The 13,855-nt window shown below is 59.7% G+C and overlaps 1 protein-coding gene across 1 annotated transcript in view; it reads right to left on the bottom strand.

Annotated features, from left to right (window-relative positions):
- Positions 1-3,344: 3,344 nt before the first annotated feature.
- The window catches only part of FADS2 (fatty acid desaturase 2), a gene marked incomplete at its 5' end in the record, with an annotated part of 35,766 nt that continues 25,255 nt past the window's right edge, over positions 3,345-13,855 (bottom strand). The window contains 7 exons of the mRNA XM_081238579.1: positions 3,345-5,156; positions 5,515-5,640; positions 6,093-6,172; positions 6,478-6,574; positions 6,835-6,932; positions 11,654-11,730; positions 12,141-12,201. Of these exons, the coding sequence (XP_081094705.1) occupies positions 5,105-5,156; positions 5,515-5,640; positions 6,093-6,172; positions 6,478-6,574; positions 6,835-6,932; positions 11,654-11,730; positions 12,141-12,201 (591 nt within the window). The 3' untranslated portion in view covers positions 3,345-5,104. The remainder of the gene's footprint in view (positions 5,157-5,514; positions 5,641-6,092; positions 6,173-6,477; positions 6,575-6,834; positions 6,933-11,653; positions 11,731-12,140; positions 12,202-13,855) is intronic.

Here is a 13,855-nt window from a genome sequence, read left to right as displayed (position 1 = left end):
TGCACAGGCTGTTCTCTTTGTGGGAGCCCCCCTTCCTGTGGTCACCTGCTGACTCCTGGTGCCTTCTGGGCCCTGGGATGGCAGTCCCCCTGGGCAGATAGTCAGTGCCTTTCCTGCAGTGACTCTGATGCCCTTATCAAGGAAATGCTAACACACTACAGACTCAGGGACAGCGGGTGCCCGCCCAGCGGGAACGCTGAGCCTGCAACGCCCCCCAGAGGTACCTGGAGTATCTGCACCAATGTGGGGCAGGCCGAGCTCCGTGCTGCCCCTGGTGGTGGCTGAGGGCAGTGTGCCCTCACAACTGCAAATGGGTAGTTGCCTAGTAACTTGCTTAAAGGACCATTGGGAAGGCCCCCTGGCCTCAGTTAGCCACCCCACTCCCTATTGCCTGAAATCCTTCACTGGTGGGTCATCTTTGCCCTTGTCCCTCTCTGTCCCCCATGCTGGAACCCCTGAGGACAAGTCAACCACCCCTCTCCCTAGTTGAATTCCCCCTTCTATGTCTATAGGTTTCTTATGCGGTCACGGGGCCTGGGCTGGGTCTGTACAAGGAGGGAAGGGCCTTGGCGGAACCTCTAAGCAAGGCCATGGCCCTGCTTTACAGTCTGCACAGTCTTGGGCCCAGAGGAAAAGCAAAACTCCTTAGGGAAGCCATGCCTTTTGCCCCCTTCAATCAACCAGCATTTAATCAGAGTCTTCTGTGAGCTGGCCTGGGCAGATGGGGGAAAAGGAGACTCACAAGACCCAGCCCCTGCCTGCTATGTTGGGAGCAGCTGGTAGGTTATGTGACTGGACAGGTGGTGGGTCTTTCCCGCCCCACCCCTCCCCCACACACGTCCTGGAGCACCTGGCTGCCTCCATCTCCTTGGCCCTTTCCAAGCCCCTGGTACTTGTCACTAGTCCTCCTGGATACTTGCTCTTAAATCAGATAATTTGGAAAAGACCCAAATGCCTTCAAAGTTCAAAGAAATGTATTTATAATAGCAGAGGACAGTAGAGACATGATCTTTAAGTCCTAGCATGCTTGGTGTTCTCTTGTTCTGTTTATGCACGGGCTAGTAGTTCCAGACCTGCCTGGGCCCTGCCTTCCCCCTCCAGGCCTCGGTTTCTTCATAGATGGTGTAGGTACCCCACTGGATCCACAGCTAATCATTTCCATCTCAGACTCAGACAAGGGGTGAGAAGATGCGTCCTGTCCAGAGGGGCACACCTCACCAGGGATGGCGTGGCTGGGACAGCTGAGGAGTCCCCAAGGCACTGTGTCCCATGAGCAGTAGCCTGTCACTCCTGAGGGCCGTCTGTGCCCAGTCTAGGTGGCGGCCACCTCCGCCCTGCCCCTCTCACCAAAGGCCTCCTCTCTCCTCCCAGTGGGCCACGAGGGTCTGAGTTTCCCACTGGACGCCTGAGGAACTTGTCAAGCCAGTGACCACCTCTGGGGCTCCAGGTCCACACCCAGTCCAGGCTGCTCTGCCAGCCCCTCCTCTGGGCCCGGTGCCAGCACATGCCCACGCCACCCACAAAGCTGATACTCTTATCAGGGTAGCCACCTGCCATGGGTGAGCTCTTATCCCCTCCACAGGGACTAACTCCCTGCGTGTCTCCACCTCGTCCACCCAGCCGCCGGGCCTCTCAGGAGCAGTCTGACGTTTGGCCTGATGGGACGGGAAGAGCCCATGGTCTGGGAAACGGACCTTCCCTGGCGGCGGTGAAGGACATGGCCAGGCGGAGTGCAGGGTGCAGAGCCGGGCTTGAGCTGCTGCACCGAGTGCCCTCAAGCCAGTCCTTTCCCTCTGGCCTCAGCCTCCTCACCTGTGAATGGAGGTTTGGTCCTGTGACCACTCGGGGCCTTGCACGTTAGGGTGTCATGACTTTGGCATAGGGGTGGGGATCAGAAACCCACGATTCTGGGTTGGACAAGAGCCTCAGCAGAGGATGGGGACAGGAGGTGCGCTTGGACAGAGAGCAGGTATGGGTGTCCCCAGTTTCTTGCCCCAAGGGTAATACATCAGGGCAAGGTGGGGAGTGGGGGTGGGGGAAGAAGTCACAGAAGGTCCAGGTGCCCATCAACCTGGGCCAAGATTTACCTGATGCCCTCAGAGCCACCACTCTCCTCCCCCTCCTGGGATCCTGGTTGTCACTGGTGATGGATGCTGGACTTACAGCTGGCAGGGGTGCAGAGGTGTGTGTGTACTCTACCATCCTGCGAGCCAGGGTGCGAGGCCCAGCCCAGGTAGGAGGCAGAACGCAGGCACAGGTAAGAAGGATGCAGGGTCCGTTCCGCAACGTCTCCCAGATTTGAAGGCTTCTAGTGGGTGTCCAGGCAGGGCAAGGCCAAGGGCTCACAGTGTTGGGAGATGACAACACCCTTGGAGCCCTGTAGCCCGCTGCCTTCTCTGTACAAATGGGGAGACCTCGGCCTCGAAGGCTGGGGCGGGCAAAGGACTCACCCAAGGCCACTCAGCGAGCCAGGGCTGGGTCTTTGCCTCCTGGCTCGAGGCTTCTGGAATCCCAGGCCCTACTCCACAGTCTGTGCCCACTGGGCAATCACACACACACCCTACCTGGATCAGCTGGCTGTCCCTGCCGGCTATACCGAGGTCATAGGCGAAGCAAGAGGGAGGACAAGTGTCTACTCTGGAGCCCTCCCCGGCCCTGCTGGGAGGAGGCGCAAGGCCAGGTGGGGAGCCTCTGGGATTCTGGCCCCCGTGAACCTCTTGGCTCTTCCCTGGCACACTCAGCTTGACCTGCCAGCTGAGCCAGCCCAGAGCAGGGTCATCAGAGAGCAGTGTGGGAGCCACTGGGAGGTAAACGGTACAAGTGCCCCTGGCGCATTCCTATGGACTCTTTCCAGGCTTGGGGACTGAATGAGCCACTGCACGGGCACAGCGGCCACAAGACCTCTGGTCCCCAGGGCTTTCCTCAGCCCCTTGAGACTCTTTGCCCCCGGCGCTCGGTACGGTGACCAGAAACGGGTAGAGGGGAGTCCAGCAGAAGCCAGCTGACGTGGGCCTGTGGGCAGACAACCAGTCCCTAAAGGAGGAGGGGGATGGGGAATGAGGATGTCAGGAAGGTGGCCTGTGCCAGCCCCCTGCTGCCCCCCAGAGACCTTCCGGATAGCCTCACTCCGGTGGTGGTGGTTTTGTGGGAGCCGCGGAGAGTCCCCAGTCCCCAGGAAGAGGAAGGAGGGCTCATCTGTTTGGGCCATTTGTCCAAAATTCCTGGCCTGGAGTGCACTTCGGGGAAGGGGAGAGGAAGTCCTCTCCCGAGCAAAGGCGTGGTGGGGGGAGGGGGTTGGGGAGGGGTGGACAGAGGGAAAGGGCTCCCAGTGCAACAAGGGCCCCTCCTCCACCCTCCACCGACACCCCACGCAGCATCAGCATGCAGGACACGGCCAGCGCTGATCAAGGAAGTGAGAATAAAATCACTTCATTTATTTCCAAAAATGTAGGGGTGGGGAAGCAACACGATAAAAATTAAGATCAGTTCCCTATGGATCCATTCTGCTCCAGGGGAGGGACAGTGGCTCTTCTGGCCAGTGTGTTCCCAGTGGGAGGGCCTCAGGCGGACCCTCGTTGCCATGGCAACGTGAAGGGTCCATCACCAGCCAGGGCGGGTCCCTCCCGGCTGGCCAGCGCTGGTTCCTGTCCCGCCCTCCCCTGGAGCTACATAATAGTTAGTGGGTTAATTTCCAAATGCAGCAGCTCTGGATCCTCCCAGGGGCACCAAGCTCCCCACCCTCCCCTCACTTTCCTGTACCCTCAGCTGTCTGGGCTCCAGCCCCAACCCCTCCTTGTCCCACTAGGTCCCCCCCAAACCCCTGGCTCCTCAGGGTCACCGCCTCTGGGACTCCTTCCTTCTCTGCCTCCCGACACTCAGGGCCACCATGGCCTCAGTGAGTGAGCCCAGCTCAACCCACTGTGGGGCCTGGGGAGGCTGCGAGGGGCGGCTGGTAACAGGCAGACTGTCACATGGCCCAGTCCCATTGCCACCCCCGTCAGAATGCATCCTGTAACAAAAGGTTAAAAAACCAGGAAAAGACACAACAGCATAGAAGACGGTGAGAGAGAGTGTCCACGCAGGCAGCCCCAACCTGGGGCGGGGCTGGGATGAGCCCCTGGGCTCCAGTGCCCGCTTGCAGCCTGTGGGACCCAAGTCTGCATGGGCCAAGCAGCCGGGGACTGGCTGGCACTGCTTGGCAGGTAACAGAGCACCCTGGGGAAGGGTCTGATTGCTCCGGAATTTTAGGCCTCTCACCCAGGACAAACATCTGAACAGGGATGGGGGGCCAGGGCTGAGCCTACAGGCCGGCTGACCCCTGACCTGGCCATTGCTTCTGCTAAGCCCATCGGTGGCACTGCCCCCTTGGACCCAAAGTCCCAGGCTCTGGAGCTGGGAGGCAGCAGGATGGAACTGCTCGAGGCCTGGGTCCGAGGGCTCCAGTGGGGCCAGGAGGACGTTTCCCTGGGCCCCGAGGCCTGAGCTGGCTGCGCTACAGGCACAGGGAGGCTGGCGTCAGGGCCCAGGGGCTGAAGACATCTGAAGAGAAAGTGGGGCCTGCAGGGACGCCCCAAGTACCGATCCTGGTGGCGGGAAGGAGACCTGGGCACAAAGCACGCCACCCCACATAGGGGCAGACGGTGGGCGGCCATCAGAGAGGGTGGAGCCAGGATTGCAGGCTCAGGGAGCCGTCCTGCTGGCTAGGACCCAGCCCTGCAGACCTCAAGAGCATCTGAGGGAGAACAGAAGGCGGTGTGAGGCCTGGAGGCCAGGTGCAAGGGGGTGGGGGCCACAGGCTGCACCTGTGCACCTCTGGTCTGGCAGATGCTTAGGGGCAGAGGGTAATGGCCGGGCTGGAGCCACCTGGCTCTGCTCCTAGGTGGGGAGAGCCGGGCGCACCGGGCAGGCCCCAGGAGGGAGGGTGCTGGGGGGAGGCGCGAAGGCAGCGAAACCAGAGAGCAAAACAGGAAAGACCGAACCCAGAGTCTGTGAGCCAGCAGGTACCACAGCCTCATGACACCCCCTGAACCAAATCCCACCCTTCCCTTTGGCCACCATCCCCACCTGGTCCCCCTTCCCCATGGGCGCCCGGAGGGCTGCAGCTTCATTTGTGGAGGTAGGCGTCCAGCCACAGCTGCCCAGACTGCCTCAGGGACCTGGGAAGAGAGAGGGATAGGGACAGTCAGGGACCAGGGAGCCTCAGGAAGTGGGGTGCTGGGAGCATGGGTGCCTCCTCTCGGCTCTCAGCCAGGGGCCTGCGGGCCTGCTAGCTCAGGGCTCCCCGGGAGACCCCTGTGGAAGGACCAAGGAAAGGTCCTCATCCAACCCGCACAGAGCCCAGGCAATTCCTAGCGACGGAGGGGCTGGCTGGGGGCACCAGTGCCAGCAGGGCCTTGGCTCCTCTTGTCGCCCCCGTCTCCACCATGGGTGGTCCCAGCTACATGCCTCTCAGTCTCCTCCCCTGTGTCCCACGGACCTCAAGGGGCACCAGCACCTGTGCCCGCCAGCCCTTACCTGATGATGTCCTGCAGGGCCTGCCGCAGTGGCTTCTGCTGGTACTCGATGCCATGCTTGGCGCACAGGGACCTCACCAGTGGGGCGACCTTGTGCAGGTTGTGCCGGGGCATGGTGGGGAAGAGGCTGGGGAGAGTGCGGGGGGCCGGGTGTGAGGAAGCACCCACCTCCTCTCACAGCCCACTTGGAGGCTGGTCGGGCCCAGGGGACCCGTCCGTCTCTCCCTATGTGCCCACAGGAGCGGCTGGCATGTGGAGGGGGAGGGCTGGGCCTCGGGTTCCCTGGCAATAAAGGGACCAATCACCTGCCCTGCTAGGCTCACGGGATCAAGGAAGATGCCAAGCCACACGTGCAGGGGTGGGCGTCACTATGACCATGTGGCCCAGGGCAGGAGAACCCCTCTCCAGACTTCGGGGGGCGCTGGGGCGGAGACACGCTCTAGGGTTGGTGGGGGGAACTCACTGGGAAAGAGAGAGGTAGTCCCCACCTGCTGCCCTCTGCCGGGGAGGCTGGTGGCTACTTCCCTCCACTGTACGCCCTCCACCCACCCCCACCTCCCCGCCCGCGCCTGCGCTCACTGGTGCTCGATCTGGAAGTTGAGGTGCCCGCTGAACCAGTCATTGAAGAAGGACTGCTCCACGTTGCAGGTGGCTACCAGCTATCAGGGAGAAGGGGGATGAGTGGCCAAGAGCCAAAGCACAGAGGGCCCCGTCTCCTTCCCACGAGGCCCAGCCCTACCCAGGGGTCTCACCACCCTGCCCAGATTCCCCACTGGTCCCTCCGAAAGCTCGCCGCCACTCTCGTGCCCAGCCCCGTTCCTCCCAGCGGAAGGACACAGGCAGCCCCAGGGAAGCGCAGGACGGCGCCGGGCCCATTGGGCAGCCACGTTCCCCGGGAACCGAGGACACAGACCTCGGGTCCAGGCTCCGCAGGGCCCCGGTGGCCAGCTGTGGCCACCCTCACCTGGCTGCTGAACCAGTCACGGTAGGGCTCCTGGTCAATCTCCATGACGATGTGGTTCATCTGCGTGACCCACACAAACCAGTGGCTCTCCAGGAACCTGGAAGGGAGCTCGGCTCAGCACCGGAGCCCGGCGTGCTCGGTCTCCACGGGGCCCGGGGAATCGGTGGGAACAGAGCCTCCCTCCCGACCCGGAGCAGCCCAGGGCGGGTGGGGGGTCGAGTGAGTGCAGCCCCTGACGAGGGGCCGGGGCAGGAAGTGGGGACCTCTGAGCCTTTCCTCATGGGGCCTCGCATCAAAGCCCCCATCAGTGCCAGTGCTCGAGGGCCCAGGGATTATTAACCAGCAAAGCGCAGGCACCTGATGAAGTTGAGGAAAATGATGGCTCCCAGGACACCATAGAAAGGGATGTAGGTGATGAAGAAACGGGCATAGTAGCTGATGGCCCAGGCCAAGTCCTGAGGAGAGAAACAGATATGGGAGTGTCCCGCCCGCCCCCCCGGTACGGCTCCCCGACCACAGGTGTGTGTACACAGCACCTCCCTCTCACTGCTGGGCCAAGGGGGCCAAGAAAGCTCAACAGGCCTCCATGAAACTGGGCACCAGGCCCACTGAGGACGCGACGCCTGGCAGTGCAGGGGTGCACGACTGTCTTTATGTCTAGGGAAATGCTGAGTGTTTTAGCAACAGGAAGGGGGCTGCAAACTCTGCATTTAGGGAAATCAACAGGGATGGGGACCAGCAGATGCCAGCCATGGGGAGGGGCCGGGGGTCAGCAGCTCTTTCACGGTCCCGAGGATTCTGAAGGTGCATTATAATCTGCATGCACCCCTGACACCTGCAGGCTCACAAACTGCTCATCAGCACCTGGGTCTCCTTCCTGGACATTCACTCCAGCACAACAAAGGCCAGGGACACCATCCATCGCCCACCTCTGGCCCCTCCCAGCAACCTCTGACACTGCTGGCCCTCTTCCCACACCTGAGTCTCCTCCTGGCCCCTCTTCCACTTGGCTCTCCTCCCTTCCTGGGCAAGCACCTCCCCCATCTGCCCCAATGGCTCCATAACCATGGCAACCAGAGCGACCATCTTAGCTCCAAGCTATCTTTCCCTGCTAAGCCCTCCCATCCCACCCAGATCAGCCCACAGGGATTGGGGACCACTCTCTTCTCAGCCACCCTGACCCAGCTTGTTCCCACCTCAGGGCCTTTGCACTGACTGTTTCCTCTCCCTCATCACTTCTCCCCAGAGACTCGGCAGGGTAGTGATGAGAGCAGAGGCTCCGGGTCAGGCTGCTGGCTATTAATTATAGCTCCACCCTATTCTGTGTAGCTGTAAGTGATTTTCTGAGCTGTGCCTCAGTTCCTCCATCTGCAGGATGGAAAAAGAACACCCCCCCCACCCCCTGAGATTTTACATGGCTTGAAGGTGTTGCAACAATAAGCACAGCCCACAAGTCTGAGCTCTAAAGACTCCAATCTGGTCTCTGCACCACTTTGCTACCACAGAGACTTTCCCAACATGCAAGCTGGACCACGCCACTGCGATCCTCAAAGCCATCACGGGCCTCCTTCCCCGCCAGGGGATAAAGGATAAAATCCAGCCCCTTAGTAGGCCGCACGGCCCTCACATGCCTGCCCACCGACCTGGCCTCATCTGCAGCCCATCTCCCACAGCCAGGCTGTGCTGCAGTGTCTGCGTCTGGCTGCATCCACCTGGAAGCTCCTCCCCTTATCTGCTCAGCAAACTCATCCTTCAAACGAGCTCTGTTCAGTTAAACTCCACAGACATTCAGTAAATGCCTTCTCTGTGTCAGGGACTGAGTTAGGTGCTGGGGGCAAAAGGAAGTCCTTCAGAGCCCCTCGTCTGGAAGGACAGACTTATACAGAGATCCCTTCAATATCACATGGAAGGGGACACATAGTTACAGGGGTGATGGGAGTGTGGCGTGACGTCCTGACCCGATCCTGATTTAGGAAAGGCCTCCGTCAGGAGGTGGTGCCTGCGCTGGGCTGGGATACACCGGACGTCAGCTAAGCAAAGAACAGTAGGGTGGCTGTTTGCAGAATGACGACAATACGAAGAAAAGCCCAGAGAAGCGACCGGGCAGCGGCTGTGTTTACATACAGATTATATGCTCCATATACTCCAGCCCAAGCGCTCGAGGTGGAGGCAGGAGACCAAGGCCATGTCACGTCCGCCTGGGGGGACTGGCCTCTACCTTGCCGGCAATGAAGACCTACTGAGAGCTTTAAACAACAAGAACGTGGTCCCATCTGGACCTTAAACTGGATCCCTGCCAACTGGAGGTGGGGAGATACGGTTATTCCAGTAGCTCAGGGATGAAATGACAGAGGCCCAAACCAGGACCCATGGCACTGAGGAGGAGATAAGATTCCAGAAATATTTAAGAGGCAGGGACAGCTCCACCTGGGGACTGCTTGCTCATGAGGAATCTGGGCTGGTCCCTGGCATGGGTGCCATCAGCTGGGGTAGAAAGGGGTTGGGGGGAGCGGCTGGGGAGGGGAGTCGAAGGGCCGGCGGAGGGCAAGACCTCGGGACCGAGGTGGTCTAAACATTCATTTTAATTCCTTGTTTGTGTGTACACAGTGCAATAGTATGTACATATATATTGATGGAGGTGTGTGCTTATGTATTGTTGTGCAGCGCGATACATGACCATGGGACCACTGGTTTCACAGGTAAGCGATGAAGGAGATGCAGGGAAACAGAGGTGGAGGAGAACCAGCAGAGGCGGCACTTGGAAGCTGACAGGGAGAATTTTAAGAAGGAGCAGTTAGTGGTATCGGATACATCGGACCTCCAGGAAGTTGAGGCCTGGGAAACATCCCCAGGATGTAGCCACTGGCAATGCTGGCTGGCATTTGGGGCTGGATAATTCTCAGCTGTGGGGGGGGCTGTCGTGGGCATGGTAGGATGCCCACTAGAGGCCAAAAACTCTCCATCCCCCCTGAGTTGTGACAATCAGAAACGTCTCCCAGGACTTCCCTGGTGGTCCAGTGGTTAAGACCCCGAGCTTCCACTACAGGGGGCACGGGTTCGATCCCTGGTCAGGGAACTAAGATCCTGCATGCCGCATGGCGCGGCCGAAAAAAAAAAAAGGCTCCCAGATGTTGCCAAGTGGCTAAGTAGAATTGTCCCTGTTGAGGACCACTGCCCCAGGTCACAGCTGCACTTGGCACCTAAGTTCACTGTTACCATAAATCAGAAAACCACAGCACAGGGCATGCCTCTGCCCATGTGGGCCCCTGAGGGGAGTGCTGGGTCTGGCGCCATGCCTGGCTCCAGTCAGCTACAGTTTTGTACTAGAAACCCAAGCTTGAACCCTACTCCCCAGCGGGAGAGCCCTGCCCTGAGGGGCCCGATCAAATGTCCCTGGCTGGGCCACCTGAGCCGGCTCAGGTACAAAGTCTGATTCCATTTCCCGCTGTCCCTATGTAATGCTTTGTTCCTTAGGGAACAAACACAGTTAAAAAAAAAAAAAGGATTAAATATTCATGTCAGGAGTCATTTGCCATGAAAGCAGATTAAAGTGCCCCCAGCAGCAGCACTGCGGTCCCTTTCTGCTGTGACCCCTTCAAGGGCCCAGGTGAGCTCAGGTGCAGGAGATCTGGATTCCAATTTCCACCACTTAACTGATCCAGAAACTCCTTCCCTCTGGCCTGTACCTGCCTTGCTGGCAAAACAGGATTAGATGACACGACATAGGGGGCAGTGCTTAACCGTTCCCGGAACACAGCGGGTACGGATAAAAGAGCGTGTCTTAGAAGAGTGTAGTACAGGTTTTACCAGCACAGGGCTGGCAGAGACCTCAGAATCCCACTTCCTCCCCAAACAGCCCCACCTGCTCCTGAGTCCCAGGCCTGGCCCTCTTAGCAGAATCAGCAGGCACCTTTGCCAATAACGCCGAGGAGAGAATGTAAGACAAAGTACTTTGAAGCGCTTCAATTGCTGTACAAACATGGGACAGTGGTGGTTGGGGTGTGGGGACAGGATCCAGGCCGTGGCATCGGGAGGCCTGGGTTCTAGTGCCTGACCCACCCCTCGGTGTCACCTTGGGCAAGTCCCAAACTCTCAGAGTTTCAATATCTTCATTTGTGAAACTAGATTTTTAAAAAAAGACCAGCAATACTGACTCAGTGACTATCCGCTTGGTCCCGAGGGCAGGGGCCCTGTCCCCGTCCCAGTGAACCCTGCTCTGCCAAAAGCAGTCTCTGCCTAGGGTCACTGCTTCAGCCAGGGCATCCCATCACGGGCACATCATCCTCTTCCACAGAACCACGCCTGCACATCTACATCAAGCCAAGGACCTCTGTGCACCACGCTACGCGGCCCTCTCCAGGGTCCCTTTCTCTCTCTGGAGTTATGGGCTGGATCATGTCCCCTAAAATGAGTATGTTGAGGTCTTAATCCCCAGGACCTCACAGCGGGACCTTATTTGGACATAGGGTCCTTGCAGATGTAATTAGTGGAAATGAGGTCATTAGGGCGGGCCCTAATCCACTAGGACTAGTGTCCTTATACAAAGGGGGAAACCTGACACAGATACAGACACACACAGAGGGAAGATGATGGAAAGGGACACAGGGACAAGATGATGGTCGTCCACAAGTCAGGGAGAGAGGCCTGGACTACATCTTTCCTCAGAGCCCTCAGAAGGACCAACCCTGCAGACACCTTGATCTCGGACTCTAGCCTCCAGAACTGTGAGACGATGCAATTCTGTCGTTTAACAGAAATGCCACTCAGCTGGTGGCACTTTCTCATGCAGCTGTAGCAAACTAAGTGCCTGGCGGCTCTCCATTTACCAACCAGAGTGCAGTGTGACCCGGTCCACCGGGTCATAGGGGCCACAGGGGGCCACAGGAGGGCAATGACTGGGGCAGAGCCTTGGATGGGTGGGCTCATACGTTGCCTAAAGGAACTTTCTGAGGAGCTCTGCCAAGGCCGTGGCTCTCCCAGTGGGTGCCCTGTGTGGGGGGATCTTTAGGGTTGGGGTGCTATGGCCTCCCTGGCTCCTGGCAGCCTCAGAGCTAGTCTCTTCCTGAGGGTGACAAGGCAGCCACCCCAGGAGGAGATGCCAGGGGCCCTGCAGGCCCCCAGGGTCCACTCGCCTCAGTCACCCTCCACCCCACACTCCTGGGGCCCCTGGACTCACCACCCAGTCTCTGTGAACGATCATGGACATGATGATCTGGTACTGGAAGTATAAGGGGATGAGCAGCGGTGGCCCAACTGCAGGAGAGAGAGGAGAGGCGCTTAGAGAGGCCTGTCTCACCCGGGCGGGCCTGGAAGAGGGGAAGGAGCCGGGGGCAGAAGCCTGAATGTGGTGCCAGCTCTGCAGCTCCCGGGCAGAGGTGGCCGGGGCCCCGGTACCCGAGGAGGGGGCTGGGAGCAGACAGCACCTGCCGGCACCCCGCCCAGCGATCATGAGTGGGACCCTGGGCAGGTGTCTGGGCCAATGTCCCTTCTGTATCATGGGCCACGTGGGGTTTGCCTGGGATGGCTGCTGTGGTCCCTTCTCCTCTCACAGGTCTGGTGTCACTTTCTGGGTCTGGAAGGTGGTCAGGTGGGAGGGGAGACAGAGGGCCACACTGGGGTGAGAAGGGGGTCCGGGTGTGGTTGCGGGGTGCCCCAGCACTCACTCAGAAAGAAGTACTCGTGCTGGTGGTTGTAAGGCAGGTATTTCAGCTTCTTCTTGCCGTACTGAGGAGAGAGCAGAGACCGTGAGCCCCCAGCACCCCTCAGGCTCCAGCCTCCCGTGCTCTCCTCCAGCTGCTCTGCAGCACCGTTCCTTCCTCCTGCCCGGGGGGCTTCTGTCCTCTGCACCCTGGGCTCCCAATCCTGGGCCCCTGTGGGCTCCCGGCCACTCCGGCCAACACTTCCTCAGCCCTCGCTGGGCGTGCTGATCCCAAGCTGCATCCCATGCTGGCTGGCCTCAGCTCATGCGCTCCTCTACGAGCGGTGCTTCCAAAGCTGAAGCTCTGGGTCAAGTCACGGCCCAAGGCCACAGGAGAAGCGGGCCGGCTGGGATCTGAACCCAAGAAAGTGGACTCAGAGCCCATGAGACAGACACTAAATAAATGTTGAGTGAATGCACAACTCAACAGTGCACGTGGGGGACACAGACACCCAGAGGGAGCTCCTTGGCCAGTTTCCACCCCTTTGGGAGACAGAAAAGCTCCTGGGTCCCCCTGAGAAGCTCTCTGGAGCCCGCAGTGGGCAGGAGAACTCAGGTAAGGGCCTGGGGAATTGTTAACAGTCACCAGGCCGGGCACATCTACCTTCCCAGAGCCTCCTGCAATTTCCAGGCTAAGACTTTTCACTTGAGGATGCCGGCGGGCCAGAGGAGGTCACCACATGGACCACATGGACTCTTCAGGCCACACCTGGTCACCTGGTCCTACCCAGGGCACCCTGACACCCAGACATTCAAGTGAGGAGGGCCAGGAGGGCTGGCTGGGGTGTGGGCATCCTCACTGTACAAAGTGTCTCAGGCCACGCTGGGCATGAGCCCGGGTGAGGGGCCCCACGGCCCCACAGGGCCCCTGCAGCTCCTTAATTCAAGGTCTACCCCCCCAGGGACCAGCCCACCTGGCCCCTAGGGGACTGAGACCAAAAGATGCTGCTCGAAGAGGGGCACCTGCGATGCTGGGCATCTGTGTGGGGAGCCTGGGCTTCGACTCTGCCTCTCACCTGCGCTGAGACGACACTGCACAGGTCACGGAGCCCGCCTGAGCCCTGTATGGCACCCAAATCACTGGTTGTTAAGAGGAGCCAATGAGAACAAGGGCGTAAATGCCAGGGGCTGACCCCTGGGACACGGCTCCTCAGCCCCCCTTCCCCCACCCCCACCCCCCGCTCTGAAGGTTGGCGCCGCTCTCATCCAGTGGTGTCCACTTCTGCTTATTTCAGCTGGGAGATCAAAGCATGATATGGGCGGCCAAACCCTGAATGTCCTCTAGGCCAGTGTTCCTGTTCTTCAGGTGAGAACACAAGAGGGGAGTGATTGCCAAAATCACAGGGAGGGCCCACGGACAGAGGGGCCCCAGTGGGAGCAAAGCCAAGCCTGTCCCTAGGACGTGCATCTTGGCACAGAGGCCATGGCCATGGCACACCCAGCTGAAGCACCACCAGGATCAATCCCTTTGTCCTGTGTGGCCTCCTGTGCCTTGGCAGGGGTCTCACCCATCCCCAGAACGCACATCCTTTGCACGAAGGCTATCGGTAAGATTGCGGCTGGCCTTGGAGAGGTCCCAGCCAGGGGACACCAGACACAGTTCTGGACAACTCTTCAGAGGAGGGAGGGATTAGAGGTGCCCCCTGTGTGGCCGGTCTGGTGGTCTGCGTTCTGGGGAGC

This window comes from Mesoplodon bidens (assembly GCF_964165515.1).
Source record: "Mesoplodon bidens genome assembly, chromosome: 7".
Taxonomy (NCBI): Eukaryota; Metazoa; Chordata; class Mammalia; order Artiodactyla; family Ziphiidae; genus Mesoplodon; species Mesoplodon bidens.
The sequence above is the reverse complement of the archived record's forward strand: the minus strand, read 5'-3'. Positions and strand labels throughout refer to the sequence as shown.